This window comes from Cloeon dipterum, chromosome 3, assembly GCF_949628265.1.
Source record: "Cloeon dipterum chromosome 3, ieCloDipt1.1, whole genome shotgun sequence".
In the NCBI taxonomy this organism is placed as follows: domain Eukaryota; kingdom Metazoa; phylum Arthropoda; class Insecta; order Ephemeroptera; family Baetidae; genus Cloeon; species Cloeon dipterum.
Window position 1 is genome coordinate 36,206,857 of NC_088788.1, and position 18,675 is coordinate 36,225,531.

The following is an 18,675-nucleotide window of genomic DNA, read 5'->3' on the forward strand; positions in this document are numbered from 1 at the left end:
GATGTTAACAATGCGCCAGAGGTTTGTTTCTTTTGATATATCACGCAAGAAACTATTCTTCAGCTGTCTAGAAAATAGGGGTGCGAGTGGTCTTGGAACAGAAAAATAGTTTTAAGGGGATTGGTCTGCAGCTCCCGCCTTTTCCCTCTGCAGCAGCAGCACAAATAGAAAACCATGTGTCCATATGAGATTATCATCTGCTCTGGTTGGCCACTTCTCCGCAGCTCTGCAGACAAAATCTTCCCTTTTTAGGGCCACTAACTGAAATGATTTAGTGTTCCAAGATTTACTGCAGTTGGTCAGCTAATTTTCCGCCTCCCTTCCGCCATTAGAAGCAAAAAAGTTCCAAATAAAATTTTCTTATGCTTGTCCTATCTCGAAATCACTGTTCAAAAGTAAGAAAAAAGGCAAAAAACTGACCTGGAAGAGCCGGTAGCCACTGTCGTACATCCAAAACTCGTGGCCCTGCTTGTGGGGCTGTTGCTGATGGGGGTGGGTGTTGATCAGGGTGGACACCCGCTGCAGCTTGACGGCCAGGCATCCCTGCAGCAGCAGCAAGCACCTGGTAGGCCTGGTGACCATGAGGCCGCCCCCGGGGTGGTGGTGGGACGGCATGGGGGTGAGCTGGCGCGACTCAGCCGCGATCGAGCCCATGTCCGGTCAGCAGCAGTCACTCTGGAACAGGCATGGTGGCACACGTTCACTACTCGCTCACTCGATCACTACTGACTGCAATGGGAGAAAACGCGCGGCGCGTTTGCCGCGGCGCCCCTTCCACCGTGCGCCGCGCTCGCTCTTTGCCTCGCAGCTTTGCTACGGAGCACGCAGCGGTCAGGAAGGTCTTTCCTGACAAACTTTACTATATTTATTCGTGGCCTACGCCTCTCTTGCCTTTATGCCGCACGAGCCAAAGTTAATAAATACAAATACAGCTCCAAATATATTTTTCAAAATTAAATTTTTAGTGATTTTCGGGGTGCATTCATTTTGTTTCGAGCCATTGTTTTTCTCCAGTAGCATACAACCAATTTACCAAGTAAGCATACATACGCGAGAAGGTAAGAGTTCTTAACAAGCTAAACAACTGCACAATATAAAGCAATTCACTTGCGCAAAACACAGTCATTATTTTCATCCCGCAACAACAACAATGCCTTCTTTTATTTTTTGCCATATTTGTGCAAACTAATTTAGAGTACTTGTCTTGGAATAAGAAACAAAATGCTGTGTGTGTTATTAAACTAACAAAGTTTGCAATTCGCGATGTGTGTTCCACAGGGCACGCTTTTTTCAGCTATTTCGTTAAAATTGTCATAATCGTTTTACGAACCGGAGCTTCGTTTTTGTAAATTATTATGCAACAGGGCTGTATAGCGGAGAGGTCCGCGTGTCGTTTTAGTTAAGTAATTTTAATATTGCCTTTTATGACTCTCGCCAGAAGCAGTTTTATGGATTTTTAATGAAGCAGCGTTTAACGCAACAAACAACACAGTCAAAACCCTGAAAGCTCCACCGAAATTACAATTAATAACGTAAATTTTTTAATTTTATTTTTCTGCTCTCCAAATAAAAATACGCACGTATACCCGCAGCTGAAACATCATACCTAGTTACCTAAATTTATGAAATACAAACAAACAAGGACGGCAGATGAATCGCGAAAATGACATCAGGTTCCTAGAGTAGGAAAAACCATCATTGAGATGAATTTAAATTACAATTTTAAAACCGGAGCGTCCAGTTTTCCAGGCAAATTAACATAAGGCTGGCGTTATTTAGAAATTGAGTCAGGCGCATCACGGCGTTTCGCAAAACATGCGTGTAATTGACCAGTATGCAGCCCTCGAAAGGAATTTTATGGGTAATAATGGCGATTTTGAGACAGGTGCCTACGTGATGGTCTCTCCGTACTCATCCTGTTTTCTGCTGCGCGTTGATCGGCATGCGACAGTCGCTAATTATTTTGCCCTCTAACCCAGCAGGTTTTGGGTGAGCGAGCTTTGCCCAAGTTCGGATGGCACAACTAGTCTCCTTAACTTTTATCGTGTATTTTGCGGAATTTTTTGCAATGGCACACAAAATTCTTGCAAAATTATCCAAACACGTGAGCCCCAAGGTAAATGTAGTCTTTTAATTAACACGCAATCTGCAAATACCTTGTTTGCTTGAGAAATGCTTGCATATTACGTCGTGTGCTTATTTGCCTGCTGTCAACAAATCTGATCCAATTTGAGTTTCTGCCTACATTGTAGACCCCACGTACTGCTTTACCAGAAAAGCCGTTTGTAAAGATGATTACCAGGACGAAAAAAATTGAAATGAAGTTTGATTTTATAAACTTATTATTCCTGCATGCGATTCTCCCAGAGCCAGAAATTTTAGGAAAATCACAAATTTTAATCACCCAATATTGAAGAAATTAAGGCAATTAAAATGTCTTTAAATGGTGATTTATCGCTACTCCTTTAATAAATTGTCATCTTTTATCAAACACGTTCGAATTATAGCGAAAAACACCATATTTCTCTTAATAAAAGGTAAAAGAATCCACCAATGTCAGTCTTATATTAGGGACACATACAAATTTTCTAAAAAAAACTGCGTTGCGCTCTTCTGACACAAGATCAGCATACGATGCGGAGATGGGTGCCTTGAAAAATGTGCCGCACTTGACATGTTCACATTTGGCCCCAAAATACGACGGCGCATAAAGGCGAGCAGAATCGATTTTCGCGATGTGCACGAGATGAAGAGAACGCGTCACGAGATTGTGTTTGAGGACGTGTTGGTGACACCGCCGACGGCCTTTAAGGGGTCAGCACCGTTAGTGCACGAGCAGTGAAAGACGCACACTTTTGTATTTCAATAGAAAAGCAGCGGCGCGTACTTGTTCCTCCTAACCTGTAAGTACGGTTGGATATGCGTGATGTGCACATTTGCTTATCCGTCGCGATTGATCATGCAACGACCTTTCGGCCGGAAAAGAAACGCCGCACGACCCAATAATCACCTATAGAGACACGCGTGTCTCATTGTGCTCGCACACATGGCACTCGCGATCAGCTGATCCCGACGCGACGCACAATGCTATTTCGCTGAAATTTAACACATGCACGAAATATAGAAATTAACCTTGCGACCCCTGTCTGCTCGATGAATTTCCCTTCCTGTTGAAAATCTCACTTTTTCACCGCGTGTCCAGCCAGCCAACTTTTACCTAATCGTGACTCGATTTTTTAAGCAGATTATTCGAATGTTTGCTCTTTGAGGTGCGCATTGTTCTTGCGCACCGACTTTCTGCCAATTTGCCACGGATTAGTGTGTGCTTTATTTGCCGGCGAGGAGAAAATTAGCGGTTTAGCGGCAGGTCTCAAATTCATTCATCTGCGGTGTAATGGTGCCTGATTTCCTGGCTACAAATGCGTGGCAATTTGACAAAGTTGCCGGTCTCGGGGAAAGCAGATAGTTACTTAATATAATAATCAAGTGCGCGATAATTCCTTAGCCTCTCTTCCAGGAGTCTCAAGCACCGCAGTTTAATTAGTCGGTGTTATAATAATTATCCTCGGAGAGAACTGTTTTGTTTGTTCAAACCGCGCGGCCGGCAACAAAAAGTGCATAATATATAAAGCTGAATATTAATTACTTCCTTGCCTGTGAATGCATGTTTGTTGTACACCCGGTGCGATGAAACGCATAAATTACAGGCCGGCCGGCGTAGGAAACGGATCAAGAGTGAGCTGCATAATTGCAGAAGAGAAATTCAATTTTAATTGCTCAGTGGCATTATGTATGTTGCGAAGGACGATTAAAAGGGATACATCCTCCGATCGAATTAAACTCCTGTTACTTGTTAGCGCTGCATAAAATTAAGAGCTGTTACAAATTCTTAGAAGGTAAGAATTCCTTTCTCCGAATAATGGAAATCAATATATGGAATGCCAGGAATTCCCCATGAAATATTTCTCCAGCCTTCGCGCCGTGGACCGATGAGGAAATGGCCAACAAGGACGCGTCCTTTGCAACTTTTACTATCGCCGTGGGCGTCTTCTGCCAAAAGACGTGGGTGGCTGTGTCTTGCTAGTGGACGACAATCATGAAAGCATCTCATTAGGAGAAAGCATTTCATTTTGCAATGCCCACAGCAGCCACTTTCAAATGCATTAGGCGTGCAGAGCACGAGATAAAAATAATTTCAAACGATGACGCTCGCACTCGCTCGAGCTTGTTAAAAACAAAATTGATGCTAGCTGGCACCTCATTCTATTTTTTATTATTATTTTCTGGTTGCACTCAACCTGTTATGCGAAAATGTGTTTTATTATCTCACGGAAGAAAGCGAAAATTTTAATTACGCGTCCTAACAAGGAAATTTCTCGTGTTAACATCAACTGGATGAGTGTGTGTGTGTGTGTGTATATTCTGCTAATCTGCTTGCAGCCGAGTTTTTTTTCACTATACTCTCCCCGTGAGCTGACGCGAGTGTGTGAAAGAAAACACGAATGTGCTTTTGGCGCAAGATTAGTTCTGCAAAGCTCTTTAAATCTAATTTGGCGCTGAGCTTAAACGGTGAGAGCGGATGAAGTGGGAAGAAAGTTTAACTTAAGTGCATATGCTGCACCATTATGTATTTTTTGTCAGTTTAAAACCCTAATAAAAATGTTATTAATTAAACAAGGCGGTGATTAAAACAATAAATATATCTTATACACACATTTGCTTTTATTTCCGTCTATTTTTAAATATTTTTAAGTGCTCACAGTTTTACATTTTATTTGAAATCTTTTTAAGCCTAAAAATCAGAGTATTTAGTAACATCATTTTAGACGTAATAATCATTCGCTTCCTGAGTTGTGGAGGGTTACACCACATTCAATTCAATTTCATTCTCGTTTGACGGCACCGCGCCATCTTCACCCACACTCTCGTGATTAGGGCTACCCTGACCGAAGTCTTCATGACTGTCTGGAAACAAATAGATCATCAAAGGATTGGTGAAAGAGGTGGATAACGCCAGCAGAGAAGTGCAATCGTTCAATTCGATGACTAAATCGTAATACGCGACTCCAAAAAAATTTCTGGTGGCGGTTCTTTGAGCGACAATCGTGAGAATCAAATCCGGCAGCCACAAAATACAGTGCAGACGTAATATCCACAACAACATCTGAAAATTGTTTTCTCTGAATTTATCCAAGCTTCATTTTAACCAAAATAATACCTTAAACTTATTGTCGGCCTCAATAAGGTCACGCGACAACCTTTTATAGAAGACATGGTTGTATAAACCAAGCAATGTGGCTACCACTGCATACAGCACGAACAAGGAAAATATGTTTTGCTTCACTGGCATGACACCTGGAATCTGAACAGCGAAAAAATGCTACCTTTTATTAATACCTATATATGAAATTTAAAACTTGCGCAGTCTCTTGGTGAGAACGTTATTATTTGGGGGTGCAGCAATCCTGCAATAAAGACACAGAATCCGATGCCAAACGCACATGAGATCGCCGTACAGGCAGCTCTAAATTAATCACAAGCATGAAAGGAGTGTTATGTAATTACGGTCATACCCTAAGCCAAACTGAGTGCAGTTCGAGAATTCATCGCTTCTGTATTTGAAGTAAAAAAAGCAGACTAGGATAGCAAGGAGGGTGGTAGTCGTAATTCGCAAGGCCAGACTCGGCTCAGACGTCATGTAGCAATAGATGATGAAACGGCGGAAGTCTAATTGTATTTTAGAACGCACATTGTGGAATACAGCTATGGCTATATTATACAAAATGGTGTGGCCCGCCTAGAAATACAAATGTTTATAATTATTGCTCCGCGGTGAACTAAAAATAAAACTTACGAAGATATCAGCCACAACCAGGCCATTCAGCAGAAGGTTTGTGGTTGACATTTTTCTTTTGGTAATGGCGCGGATCACATTGATGCCCAAAATCAAAATTGATGCCCATAGAACAAAGCTTAGCAACACAATGCACACAGCGAAAATCTTCATTGTCCTTTACGCTCTTCCAAATGGCATCCTCAGCACCAGTTGTCAACAAAATGATGAGCAATATATTTGAAAATATATGAATATGCTTGGAATGTCCTTTACTTTCAGGAATTATAAGAATTTTTCTTCAATGGTGATGAATTTTCTCATAATATTTAAAAAATATCCGTTTTTATTTCCGGAATTCCGCAAATGGTTTGACCTGGAAATTTGTGTTCCAGAGCTCAAACCAAACCACACAAATCAACATTAAGAACAGTTTCATAAATTGATAATTAATATGCATTCCTCTTGAGTGAAGAATTGAGGTAATTTCTGGTGAAAATGCTTGCTGCTCCTCTTTTTTTAATATCGTGTGTGCATTAAAAATATTTTTTACTAGGGCGCTCCTGCAATCGCGATCGGTACAAGGCAAAAAAATATTTTTTAAAACTCAAGTAAAGGATCTGAAATAATAGCAAAGTGTCATGCTAATATATTTATGTTTTATTTAAACACCGTCTTTGACGCAGTTTCTGAGCACACCAATCGATTCTCGAGGGTCAAATTATGCAAAGTGGATATTTTTTCCGACCAAAGAGTTTAGCGCGACGAAGAACTTTGTTCCCGCCACAACAATATGAATGCGAGAAGTGCGCATGCGTCAGAGCTGGTTTGAGCACTTGCAGAGAGACCGCCTGTACGAATGACTTCTTTGTGAGATCCAGCCACCTCTGACGCATGCGCACTTCTCGCATTCATATTGTTTTGGCGGGAAAAGTTGTACTTGTGCTATGCACGTCGCGCTGGACTCTTTGGTCGGAAAAATATCCACTTTGCATAATTCTACCCCCGAGAATCGATTGGTGTGCTCAGAAACTTCGACAAAGACGGTCTTTAAGATGAATCACTTTTTACATAAACTAAATCTAATCAATCGCATGAAATTAACATAGATATGTTAAGAGTCATCATAGTTTGCAATAAAATCTAAAAGAGCAAAATAGTTTCGGTATTGATAGGTTGAAACAGACATAAGGCTGCCTGAAATGTCTATAATCTTGATCCAAACCACTTAGACTCTAGTTTGCGAATAATTAGGAGCGCATGCTTCCTCACATTTAGTTTATGACGGCTTCGCAAAATGAAACAAGTTGGAATTGCATCTGAGTTTTCAGGGGGTCAAAGGTATGCTAAATGGCGGAAACTCGGTGGAACACGCCTCATTTCTATCATTTCGAAACGCTCATGTCCACTTCCTGAAAAATATTCATTTACACTGGAGATTGAGCCATTTACCTCTTGACCACTATCTGAAAAATCTTCATTTACACTGGAGATTGAGCCAATTACCTCTTGACCACTTTCTGAAAAATCTTCATTTACACTGGAGATTGAGCCAATTACCTCTTGACCACTTTCTGAAAAATCTTCATTTACACTGGAGATTGAGCCATTTTCCTCTTGACCACTTGCTGCTCCATTCGCACTCGGAATTGCGCAATTGTCATCTTGGGCACTGGTTGAACAAGCTGCATACATTTCATATGGAATGTAGCACGATATGATTGTGCAGAATAAAGAGTTACCAATCATCTCTACTATAATAAAGCATGCATGAACTATGGGTGTTATATCAGAAGCAGTGTTCTTTTTATGAATCACGTAAAATACGTCACTAGCCTCCATAATACAGCGCACGAACAAAATCCAGAACAATATCCGCTGAAATAGACGGATATTTTAATCAGTTTAATTTTAGCTGTCCGCAAATTTGGTTTACTTACATCAGTCATCTTTTCGCTGTTGGTATCATATAACCCAAACTTCTTTGACAAAAGGTGTATGGAATAAATAATGAACGTTAATAAACACGCTGTAATCACCAAAGAAGCCCTCTGAACGACAAATCTCTCTCTCACTGGAATCGTGCGATTCTGCTAGACAGTAGTCATCTAATTGTAAGATAATTTTTTTAAGAAAATGCATTGATGAACTTACGCAATTTTCAAAGCTGGTTTTCTCCAGAGACGACGACAGCACACAGATTAATCCACAGATGAACGCAAATAAGACAAACCACATTGCGTTTCTATGAAATGAAATGTGAAAAAAACTTAAATAATACCTTAATCAATACCTTTTGTTAACATCAGGAAGGCATCCAAATTTCAAATTGCCAGCAACTATGTAAGCCAGGATTAGAGCAGATGTGAAGTTTGCGGCGTCGATCATGTGAGGCAGTATTAAGACACATTTGAAGTGCCCATTAGCACTCATTGGCTCTTCCTCGCAGTTTCTATTTAATGAAGATAACCAGAATACCGTGACAATCCCAACCTATATACGGACAATTGAGTATAGGTTAAAAATCTTTGTAGAATATATGATGAGAATGCGAACCAAAGAATTGACCGCAGCAAGTCCATAAAGAGAAACCTCTCTAGCTGTTATGTTTCTTTTCGATCTGTATCCAACGAAAAATAGATTTGAACCGATTATTAATATTGATACACCGGCCAAAGCTATCGCAATGATTGATTCAGAAGTATCCATTTTTGCTTGCAATTATAACGAATGGAAGCACGCCATAAAACTGACTATACTTTTGGAAGGCAATGCTCGAATGCGCCTCCGGTATCTTACGCACGCCGAAAATTACAAGAATTTCTCGCACGAATTCCTTTGAAAACTATGCGAGTGTAGTTTTGGCTTCTTGGCATTATAAATTCAATCCAATGAGTTTTATTCTAATTTTGATGCGCATGCTTTCAATTACAAATAATTTTATTAAATAAAATACTGCACTAGAAAAATAATATTCGCATCCGATATCTGATACGAATCTTTCCAGCTGACGGAATAAATAGCAAACTGGATATGTCACTTAGAGCGACGACAAAACATCAGCTTCATTTGTGCACTCGTTCTAGATCATTGTTTCCCGAGCCAACGCAAGCCAGCGTGAGAATGGCATTGAAACGCCCGCAAAAATCACAGCCGGTGTTGTAAACACTCTCCGTCATTTTTGTGCAAACAAACCCAAGAGTTTTCCATTCACTCTCCGCGCGCTGGAGCTGCGACCGACCTTTTTGCCAGTTCTGACATGAGAATATCGAAAACCGCAGGCAGAGCCTTTGAGCGTGTGAGCGCAATTGCCAAGTCCGATTCTCCGGTCGTATTTATTATTTCATAACAGCGTAACGATTTCACTAATTCAACAGCCGCAATGCGAACTCCTGCACTGACCATTTTACAATAATAATTTCCTGCTGCCGGCAAACAGGAAGCAGTTCCTTTTACTGCGTTTCTCACTTTTGTTTTCAGTTCAATAATTCAATCAAGAAGCGATTTATTACGCGCGGTACTTTGCTCGCCCACTCACTGGAACAATTGGATTTATAATGGTGCATAAGTGCGCGGCGCCCGTAGAGCGCGACTTTGACAAATTTGCATTGATGGAGTGCACACTTACAACTGTGAAAGCAACCGATTAATCATATTAAAATTCGATGACTCAAAATTTGAACAGAAGCAATCAATTTGTTAAAGATGTAAATTTTCCACATCAGCTGGCCAACGTCAACTTTCTTCTAAGTAAATAACCAGCCGCAATTAATCAAAAATTAAAACGAATCCGAGCAAAACAAACAGAACGCTGGCTGAGCAGGCGTTTTGAAAGGGGAAATTTGATACCCACCATTACTGGCGGGCGAGATAACGCCTCAGCCGGTGCACATGATCATCATCTCGATTTCACAACGGTCATTAAGCGCATTCAGATAAGGGGAATCATTTTGCCCGAAAACGGATCGTCGTGCTGCGGCGCGCAATTTTACGCTGCTTTGCGGACAAACCAGAAAGAATAATAATAGCATGAGACGCGAGTTAACACACTCTCACTTTTGCACTCGCACACCGGCAGTCGAAATGTAACAGCTCGAGTGCGCCCAAGCGTTCATTCGGGCAAAAAGGAAGACTGCCTGCCACATTACGCTCGGCGCCGGCTGACTGGTGCGTGGGAGCTGAAATAAATTTCAACCGACCGATTGATCCACTGATCGGCTCCTGGAGCTGCTCCACGGAGAAAGAAAGTCGCGCTGCTTTTATGTGACCGCCATGCGTGACATCTGATGCTGCATTATATGAGAGTCGTTTTCCTTTCCGGTACTTACTACAAATGCCAATTATGTTTGTAGGATGTGTTTCTACTGCGCTAATTTTTATTTTATGCTCGTTTTGACCGAGATTATATCTTCTTCAGCTTATATGAGATTTTTTATTTCCAGTGAAAGAGGTTTTAAGAAACAAGTTCCCATTTTTATTATTTTAAAATGCGTGAGTTTTTATCTCTATACGTGAAGAAATTAAAATAACCCTAATTTTATCATATATTATTGTTAATGACAAAACTAAATAGCCAAAATATCAGATTATTGCAATCAAAATCAAATGAAATCCAAATAAGAGGTTTCCAAGAAGCACTGGACTTCCATTTTTGACTCCTGCGAGGGTTGAATTAGCTTGGGCAGCTAAAAATTGGTGTAAACCGTTACTTCGGCGTTTTTTAGTCTGAAGATCGAGACAGCAGCGCCACAGCGACAGCCAGCGCAATCGAGTCAAGCGAAAGGCAGGTCAGCCAGCCGTTGCTTACAATTAATTGCACTGGCTGTTGCTGTGGCGCTGCCGTCTCGATCTTTGGCAAGCACTGCGTCAAACAGCCAATCCTCTCTCTGAATGTCATATTTCGCTAGGTTTTTCGAGTTGTCAATCGAGCGATTCGGCTGCCTAACCTATAGGATTATAATTCGACCCTTGGAAATCAATTGAAACTGTCAAAAATGCTTGTTTAAACAAATGTGAACTACCTTTAATTTACGCTAGTTTTTAAATTTAAAATGTCGTGTTCAAAATCACGCAGTCAAGAGCCTTTGAATACATTATAAAATTCACTTTCGAGGCCTTGATTCTCGGCGCCAATCCTTCATTGCAATTTCACAGCTGTCTGCTAGATTTTACTGCTGGACCCGTCGCCCAAGAGCGATTCCCATCAAAAGTAAAATCACGCGCTTGAGCGTCCATTCACGGCGCTGCTTATTTTGCACTTATTTCCTGGCGGTCATTGTTTGATTTTCGTCTGCAGCTAGCCTTGAACTTGTGCGAAATTAATTCATAAACGCCCAATCAGCGCGTCCGCGATTCATCAGCCATTAGCTGGCATTGTGTTTGCCGAGCCTTTCAGTTGGCATGATTTGCTTTTTTGCGGCTCCATTAGCGAGGCTGTAAATCCTCGAAATATGTTCCCATGGTACTGTACACGCTGGATTTTTGTTTGCGAGAGGCACGTTTTGTTGTCCTTCTCGCCGAAAATATCAAATCATAATGAATAGATTTGACTGAGCGTTGTGTTTAATTCGTGATGTAAAATCGAAAGTACTGGTGTGTGTGCACAAAAATATGACTTGCAACTTGCAGGGAAAGACAAGCTGCGTTTGTGCGCCGCCGTTGTGAGTTGTGAGCTGCTGGAAAACATTAAAAGGAGCCGCGCGCCGGCCATAGCGGACATTAACGTTTTATGTCTGTTGACGCAAGAAATTTTCAGCTGCGAGAAAACGATTACGGCCAAATTAGATGGTTGAATTACAGCAAGAGGCAGTTTTTTCCAAATGAATACGAAATAATGTGTTGGGCTTCCATGGAACATTATTTTTATCTTTTTACAAGTGTGCAATTTTAATTGGCCTATAAGCTTTATTTGTGTGAGAAAAAAATTGTCTGTCAAGCGTTTGAAGTAGCAATAAGTTCATTGAGTATATTTTTTTGTGAAATTTAGCAACAGTTTATCTCTAAAATCCGGATTGAGGAACAGTTAAATTTCAGATTTGGACTAATTTATCGACTTTTCGCTCGATTTTGATCCCGTTCGTCGCAATCTATCCTATGGAGAGCGAATTTTGTGGAAAATTCCCTAAATTGGGAAATAAATCGTGATTATACAGTGCTTGAATAGCAAGCAAACTTATAAGCAGATTTTCTCAAAAATTTAGAATGTATTCCAAATAAAGGGAAAGGATTTTTCACAAATGTTCTGCAAAGCTTTAAAATTTGTCTTTTTTTTGTTATTAATATTTTTCAATCAAGGACTTTTGAATGGTCCATTTACGCCGCGAGCGCTTTCTTTGAGAAACCCGATGACCTCTGAAAAATCAATTATGCAAGCGCCCAAAAAGGAGGAAGCCAATTATCTTATCACCGCAAGCATGCATTTTCTGTCGAGAAAGTTCGCGCCAGTATGTTGTGGGGAGCAACAGCAATTTATTAACGAAATACGTCTCGCTTCCTAATTCATGATTTGTGTCACTGTAATGGCAAAATAATTCTTCTCGGCTTAGCCGCAGCATCATTCCAAAAGAGCCTGCAGCGCGAAGAGGAAAGAAAAATTGGAACACGCGCGCTTGTAAAACAAAAACAGGTGCCGGTTTAATTGCCCTCGAGTCTGGTCTCGATCTCTGTGAGTCACTCCGGCGCAGCGCAGTCGGTGACAAAATGGGAAAATAAAAATAAAAGGATGCGAGAGAGTATTTTATAATTGCTGGTCAGCGTGCGCGGCGTGTTTGTTTAATGCCGACTCGATTTCACTTTGTGATCGCCAATTAAACTATTAACCTGTCCCAAAACAATACACAATGTGCGACGAACATGAAAGAGAAAGAAAGCAGATTGCAATACGTGCCGCATGCTGACTGACTCTCGCTGCGGGAAACAAGAATTTGCACATTCGCTTCAAATCGATAAATCATATGACATGCGAAAATTGAAGGTACTCTCGGTAAGAATGGAGTAATAATTGTTCTTTGCGTTATAGTGTTTTTGCAATTTTAAAAAGCAAATCATTTCAGAAAATTGGTTAAATATAAACCTTTCTTAAAATACTTATCTAAATAATCGGAAAAAAACTAAAAATTGCAAAGGTTGTTTAAATTTTTTTCGAAAATCGTTTAAAAGTTTGCAATCTTTAATTTTTGGCCTCTGTAAAGCACAACTTTAACTGATGTAAACTTCAGTAAATAATTATTTTTCTATTCGCGGTTTCAGGTCAATCCCAGATTATAAACTCGCACAAATATCTGGCATTTCATTTCCATTCAAAGTCACACTTTCTTCTGCAGCGCCGCATCAACAAAAGATGTTCTGAATGAAAAAAATCCATTTCGCTCCATCATTAGAGAAAACCAGCACGCGCACCACGACCCTTTTTGGACGTATTTCATTTTGGCAAAGCATCTCATTTTAGCAGCAGTGCGATATTCTGAGCGCCGACCGCAAAAACATCATTAAAAATCCATCACGCACCCGCGGAGCAGAGAGAAAACATACACACACATTATCATTTTCGATTTCCCCGATGCAGCATCTTCCTGCTGTCAACCAATGCTCGCTTTTCCGCTTTTCTGCATCACAATGCACGGACGGTAGCAGACAGAGCGCGTCTAGACGGCGCACGCGACTCGCAAAGTCGTAAAACCAAGAGGCGGACGCGGCGACATCGAAAAATTTGTATCAGGAAGAAGACGCGTATGAAGTTTTACGGCTGTTGTGCGCAAAATGGGATCAGGCAGTAAAAAAAATTTGGTTTTTACAACTTCCCTTGGACGAAATCCGAATTAAACGCGGAATCTCGTAAAAATGAATCCTCGCCGGAAAGAATTCACTTCCGCTCCCTCGGTCATAAATTTCAAAATATTTGATTTCTCGATTTTGGGTCGTTTACTTGCCCCAGATCGAGTTTTGCGAAATTTAAGGAAGAGAGAAAGGAGGCAATGCAGCAGAACAAAGGCTCGAATTGCGCGCGCGACCTTTTGCGCAAATTAGCGTCCGCTTTTGGATCGCTCATTCAGATAAATGTGCGGCGCGCGAGAGCTGCAGCAGCAGTGAACATCGGCCCGTCTGTTATTTTCGTGCGACCTAATAGCCAAAAGGAAAGAGTGCAGAGATATATTGCTGGCGCCGCCGGTGCGCACTTGGCAATTTTCGCAGCGATGCTTCAAAGAGGGCAAAAAGGCGAGGAAGGGATAAATCACTCCTTCCGGGTCATGGATCAACAGCAAGTACGTGTCTTAAAAAGGCACTAAAGTCGAACGCGTTTCTCTAAATTACATATTCAGAGCTACAATTTCAGACATTCAAATGACGAGGGTTGGAAATTTAACACGATCAACTAATTTTTTCATATATTAGACGGGATGTCACGGGTCAGAGGACAAAATTGCCATGAGGTCAAGCACACTCAACGAAATTTACACCATAAATCAGTCTTTTATAGTTAATTGCTTGATAAATAATTTTTATGGGTTTTACATAACAAGTTTGGAAGACTTTGAGATGTTAGTATCTCATCTCTCCGCGGTGCAAATTCAACAGCAGGATTTGTTTTAGATTCCTCTCGCCGAGCCCGATCAAACTAACACCGAATTTGATGTCCTAGGTCAAGGTCATTGGTCACCACTGTTAATTGTTTATTTTGGGAATGAGCTCTGGATTTTAGAATTTTTAAAATGTGCCCTCCAGACATGTGTAAACTTATGTAAGAGGTTGGTTTTCGAGAGAGCTTCAAAACTCGAAATAATACGACTTTTTTTTACTTTTGCGTGTTTTATCAACTCCAAATCTGGGGTTCTAACTATCGGAATTGCAAAAAATACCCACCGTTGGACTCGTCTTGACCTCGCCTGAGCAGCTGAAGAAATTAGAAGGTATAGAGAAATCTCAACACCATAGATATCCAACGTTTCTATGCCCAGAATAAGGAAAAGCAAATTTAAATTCCATTAAAAACCCACGCAGTTAAATTAATCCCCTATAAGACGCGAAGTGACAAATCATTCATCTGCGGCGATTTTCCATTTTACGAAACTTCCTTGAGTCGTCCGTCGGCGGCAGCGTACAATCTGCGCGAGCGATCTATTCCGTTTAAGGAATGCCATATTACTATTTCCACCGCACATTCATGAGTTGTGCGATAAATTTAAATGCACACACAAGTTCCTTTTCATTCGGATTTGTGCTGCTTTTATCGCGGTCGCCGATCTGAATAACACAATGCCATTATTACACATTTGCGGAGAAAAAGCAATAAATCCGCCACGCAGCAAGTACACTCCTCTTTGATAAGATAATGAGCATTCGGAACAATCGTCCGGCCAAGTGCACGACACACACACACACACACACACGTAATAATACGGAGCCAATTTTTCGAAAACAATGGGAGCCTGTTCACAAATCATTCATGGGGGCCGTTTAGACCGTTTTCACTCGTGACATTGAAAAGCTTTTATCGAATTCGCGTTCACTTTCTGTACGTTTTAATACCCTGTTCTTTAAAGAAGTGATAAACCTCGCTGATTGTGGTTTCCTAAAAGTACAAAATTGCGTTTCAATGTTACGACCGTTACGACACTAAGAGGAGCGTATGTTTCTGTTTCTCCCTTTTAGATTCGGAATGATTCACCTTTGGAATAAAAATATTCACGCCTTTTGTCTTCGGTACTTGGAAAATTGAATCGATTTGGCAGGTCTTGCTGGGTATAAACAATTGACGGAAGATTTTGCAACTGCACACGATCCTTGAAACGAATTGCGCAAGAAAGCTTTCGAACCGCCTGCAACTTTACTTTTCTATCCCTAGCTTTGTGAGTGAAAAGTGAGATTTTTTCATCTCAGCTGGATGTTGAATGACAATCGGAAACGGAATGCGTTTCACACGCACAAGTTTCCACTCGAGCATTATAATCTGTTAATAGAATGCACCAACAAAACGAATGAAAATGCATTGCTCTCTCAGTTCCGCCACATTATACTAAATGCACGCAGCACAGAAATTGTAGTAAAATTTCGCAGCAGTAAAAGTGTCGTACATGAAAGCACTATGATTAATCTTTTTGTAATAAAAAGAGGTGATATACCGTGAGATATTATTTTAAGCACATCATCATCCACCGTGCTCTATTAAGCAGCTTCTTTATTGAGTCGAGAAAGGAGAGAAAGAGACGCGATGCTTTTGAGCTGAGAGACAATGAATTCGATAACTCTCTCTAATTGCGCTTTTGCTTTTGCGCATTTTTGCCAGCGCGCGGAATCAGCAGCGTTACAAAACTATTATATATGATAAGATGGTTTATCGCCATCTCGTGCAGCAGCAGCGCAGATCCTTTGATGGCCTTTTCCCATGAATTATTTATCGCGCGCGCAACACGCTGTGCGCGTATGTGTTGAACAACACCGCGTGCTATTTCTCCCGTTCGCAGAAAATCTCACCTCTTAAATGTTAGTTCGCACATAACTTTTAGGCTGCTTGAGAAGGTGAAAGATGGTCAGATAAGCTCATACAAATAGCACTAATTCGCAATTCATCTTTTTTGCATTGCCAACGGGGAAAAGGAGGCTAATGATGATTTAAAAGGCAGTTGCGTTATTTTTTATTAATTTATTATTATTTATCTCTAGCGATTATTCATGAATTCAAAATACCGAGTCTGGGGAAGAACTTCATTCATTGTGGTCCAAATTGCCTTTGCATCTGTGAGTCGTCGAGGAAGCTGCACTTGATTTCATGCAATGTGCGTGAAGGATTGTATGGGAAATGATTTGTGCTCGCGACACGGCGAGAAACTGTGCTCCACATTCGGGAGCACGGCGGGTTCAGCATGCAGCAATTACAAGCGGCCGGCATAAGAGAGTCATCATTACTACAAGTGCACTCGCGGCATCATTATTATATGCACCGGCCGGCCTTAATTTGATGCAGCTCGAGATCGTCCCACGAGTCCAATTTGTTTACTGCAACGCGCGCGCGGTTTCTTTTCTCTGCTCGGTGCTGCAGCAGCTGAAATGGTGTCGTCTCATCCTTTTTATTGTTTGACGCGCCGTGAATTACTTCTTGGTGCCTGTCACCGACGAGTAATTTAGGAATTATGGCCCGCGTGGCTCGATTAATGGAGGTTAAGTTATTATAAATTATTTAACAGCTGACACTCGCGTCTACGACATTAATTATCATTAAAATAGATAAAATGCTTTACAGAGCTGATGACAAAGTGTTTTAGAACTTGTCCAGTTGAGGATTTCGCTATTTGAAAGGACGCCGGATTAAGGAAATCCAAACTGTTGCCTTTTCAATTTGAATGCATCCGTTTTCCTCTTGTCCAACCCACTCGTTTTCACGCCTCGACCTGACAATTATCCTCTAGACAAGCAATCAGGCAGCGTAAAATGCCAAAACAATGCAGCACCACTTTTGAATGGTCCCTTAAAACAACAGTGCGCGCGGCAGATGCGTAAATTTACAGTTGCGACCGCTTTACAGTGAAGTGACGTCAGTCCATTATCGCCGTGCGAAAGGCTTGCATGAAGAATGGAGCATTACAAAAGTATACAATTTTACTGCAGTTTGTGGTACGGAGGAAACGGCATTTGAGGGATTCGGGGGATTCAAAAATAAACCGAGTCAGCGTCGGCGGGTCTCATTTTCCTGCTCGTTAAGCGCCTCTGTTTTTGTTCACTTAAATGTTGGAGCAGGAAATCGTCGCCGAGATTGGAAATGCACCCGATTCGTGTTGTATAAAGGATGAGCCGCGCCCGACACTTCGTCACCCACAAACACTCGCCTTTTCGTGCAGCGATCAACGCCGACTAATTTCCTGCTGTGTCGTCCTTAACTCTTTGATGCGTGAGCTAATTATAGTCGCTCCTTAAAGTGTTTCAAATTTTTCAAGGCGAGCCAACTTGGAGCATTAGATTGCACTAATCTGTCTGCGTTTTGTCAAGAGTCGTAATAGGCGTGGAAATTGGATTTATTAATACCACCAATTTATTTCAGTTAAATCAATGTCGCATGCTGCCACCCAGATCTTCAACACATTCACACAGGTATAAAAATTTGTAACCTCTGCTCAGCAAATCCCGTTGCCATGATTGGGCGCAATCATGGCCATCTTTTCGCTATCCCCGAACCGAAGTCTTTGATTGAAATGTCATAAAGCCGCTGTAAAGGTGCGAAAATCAGCAAGTGGCGCTTCCTACCAGCCCGTTGAGCTATTTGAGCATTTCGAGTAACTTAACTAACCGCCTTTTTGACATCTCTGACATTTGGTTGGCAGTTTTTGTTTAATAATTGGCGACGGCTCAGCCAGACACCAGCCATTGATTTGTATTTTAGAGAAAACATGGATACTTCTATCTAAATTTCACTAACTATCCCCACTGAAAGCCGATCCAGACGTGAGAATGCAGCAGTTCAAAGAATGTAAAACACGTGGTGTCCTTTTCCGGGCGGCAGGCAGGGGGTCAAGCGGGTAATTTTCGGGATCATGTGTCACGGGTGACACCTCGCCACAATGCACTGTATGCGCTTTCAATGAAAGCAGACGTAACGGAAAACTCACTCGCCGCGATACGCATGCATGTGCGCGCGTGTGCGGCTGCTTTTCGATAAAACCTCCACACGCACCTGCTCTCTGTCTCTGCTATACCGATTTGAATTACAAACGGAAGCAAACTGAGTCATCTGCTACGTAAGAAAACCTTATAAGGTCGACAAGTTGGATTGATATTTTTAGAAATTCGCTCTCTACGCAATTAAACTTGATAAAAGCTTCTATTACCAGTTTGTCTGGCCTTTCCAATGACAT

At 41.3% G+C, this 18,675-nt stretch overlaps 2 protein-coding genes and 1 long non-coding RNA gene across 5 annotated transcripts in view; all 3 read right to left on the bottom strand.

Annotated features, from left to right (window-relative positions):
• The window catches only part of knockout (Stork-head domain-containing protein knockout), a 60,219-nt gene that overhangs the window by 17,307 nt on the left and 24,237 nt on the right, over positions 1–18,675 (bottom strand). For 2 of the 3 annotated variants that reach the window (XM_065484983.1, XM_065484981.1), the window contains exon 1: positions 421–742. In XM_065484983.1, the coding sequence (XP_065341055.1) occupies positions 421–654 (234 nt within the window). In that variant the 5' untranslated portion in view covers positions 655–742. Of the gene's footprint in view, positions 1–420; positions 743–18,675 lie in introns of those variants that run through there. The other variant, XM_065484982.1, reaches the window with a different exon arrangement.
• LOC135940915 (uncharacterized) lies at positions 4,835–6,035 on the bottom strand. Its single transcript, XM_065486046.1, has 5 exons — positions 5,855–6,035; positions 5,574–5,797; positions 5,422–5,524; positions 5,219–5,362; positions 4,835–5,164 (listed from the first exon to the last, which is right to left on the bottom strand). The coding sequence occupies exons 1-5, from the start codon at positions 6,005–6,007 to the stop codon at positions 4,862–4,864; spliced, it is 927 nt and encodes a 308-aa protein (XP_065342118.1). The 5' UTR covers positions 6,008–6,035; the 3' UTR covers positions 4,835–4,861.
• Positions 6,197–8,062, bottom strand: LOC135940916 (uncharacterized). The gene is made up of 3 exons (XR_010574930.1): positions 7,988–8,062; positions 7,774–7,923; positions 6,197–7,711 (listed from the first exon to the last, which is right to left on the bottom strand). It is a non-coding gene; the product is annotated as an uncharacterized LOC135940916 (long non-coding RNA).

Excerpts from the sequence above, each read along its gene's own strand:
- LOC135940915 (XM_065486046.1), bottom strand. The coding sequence starts at position 6,007 with ATGAAGATTTTCGCTGTGTGCATTGTGTTGCTAAGCTTTGTTCTATGG. Across the intron at positions 5,525-5,573 it reads TGCACTCAGTTTGGCTTAGG|AGCTGCCTGTACGGCGATCT; the intron begins GTATGACCGTAA and ends TGATTAATTTAG. Across the intron at positions 5,165-5,218 it reads AGGCCGACAATAAGTTTAAG|ATGTTGTTGTGGATATTACG; the intron begins GTATTATTTTGG and ends AACAATTTTCAG.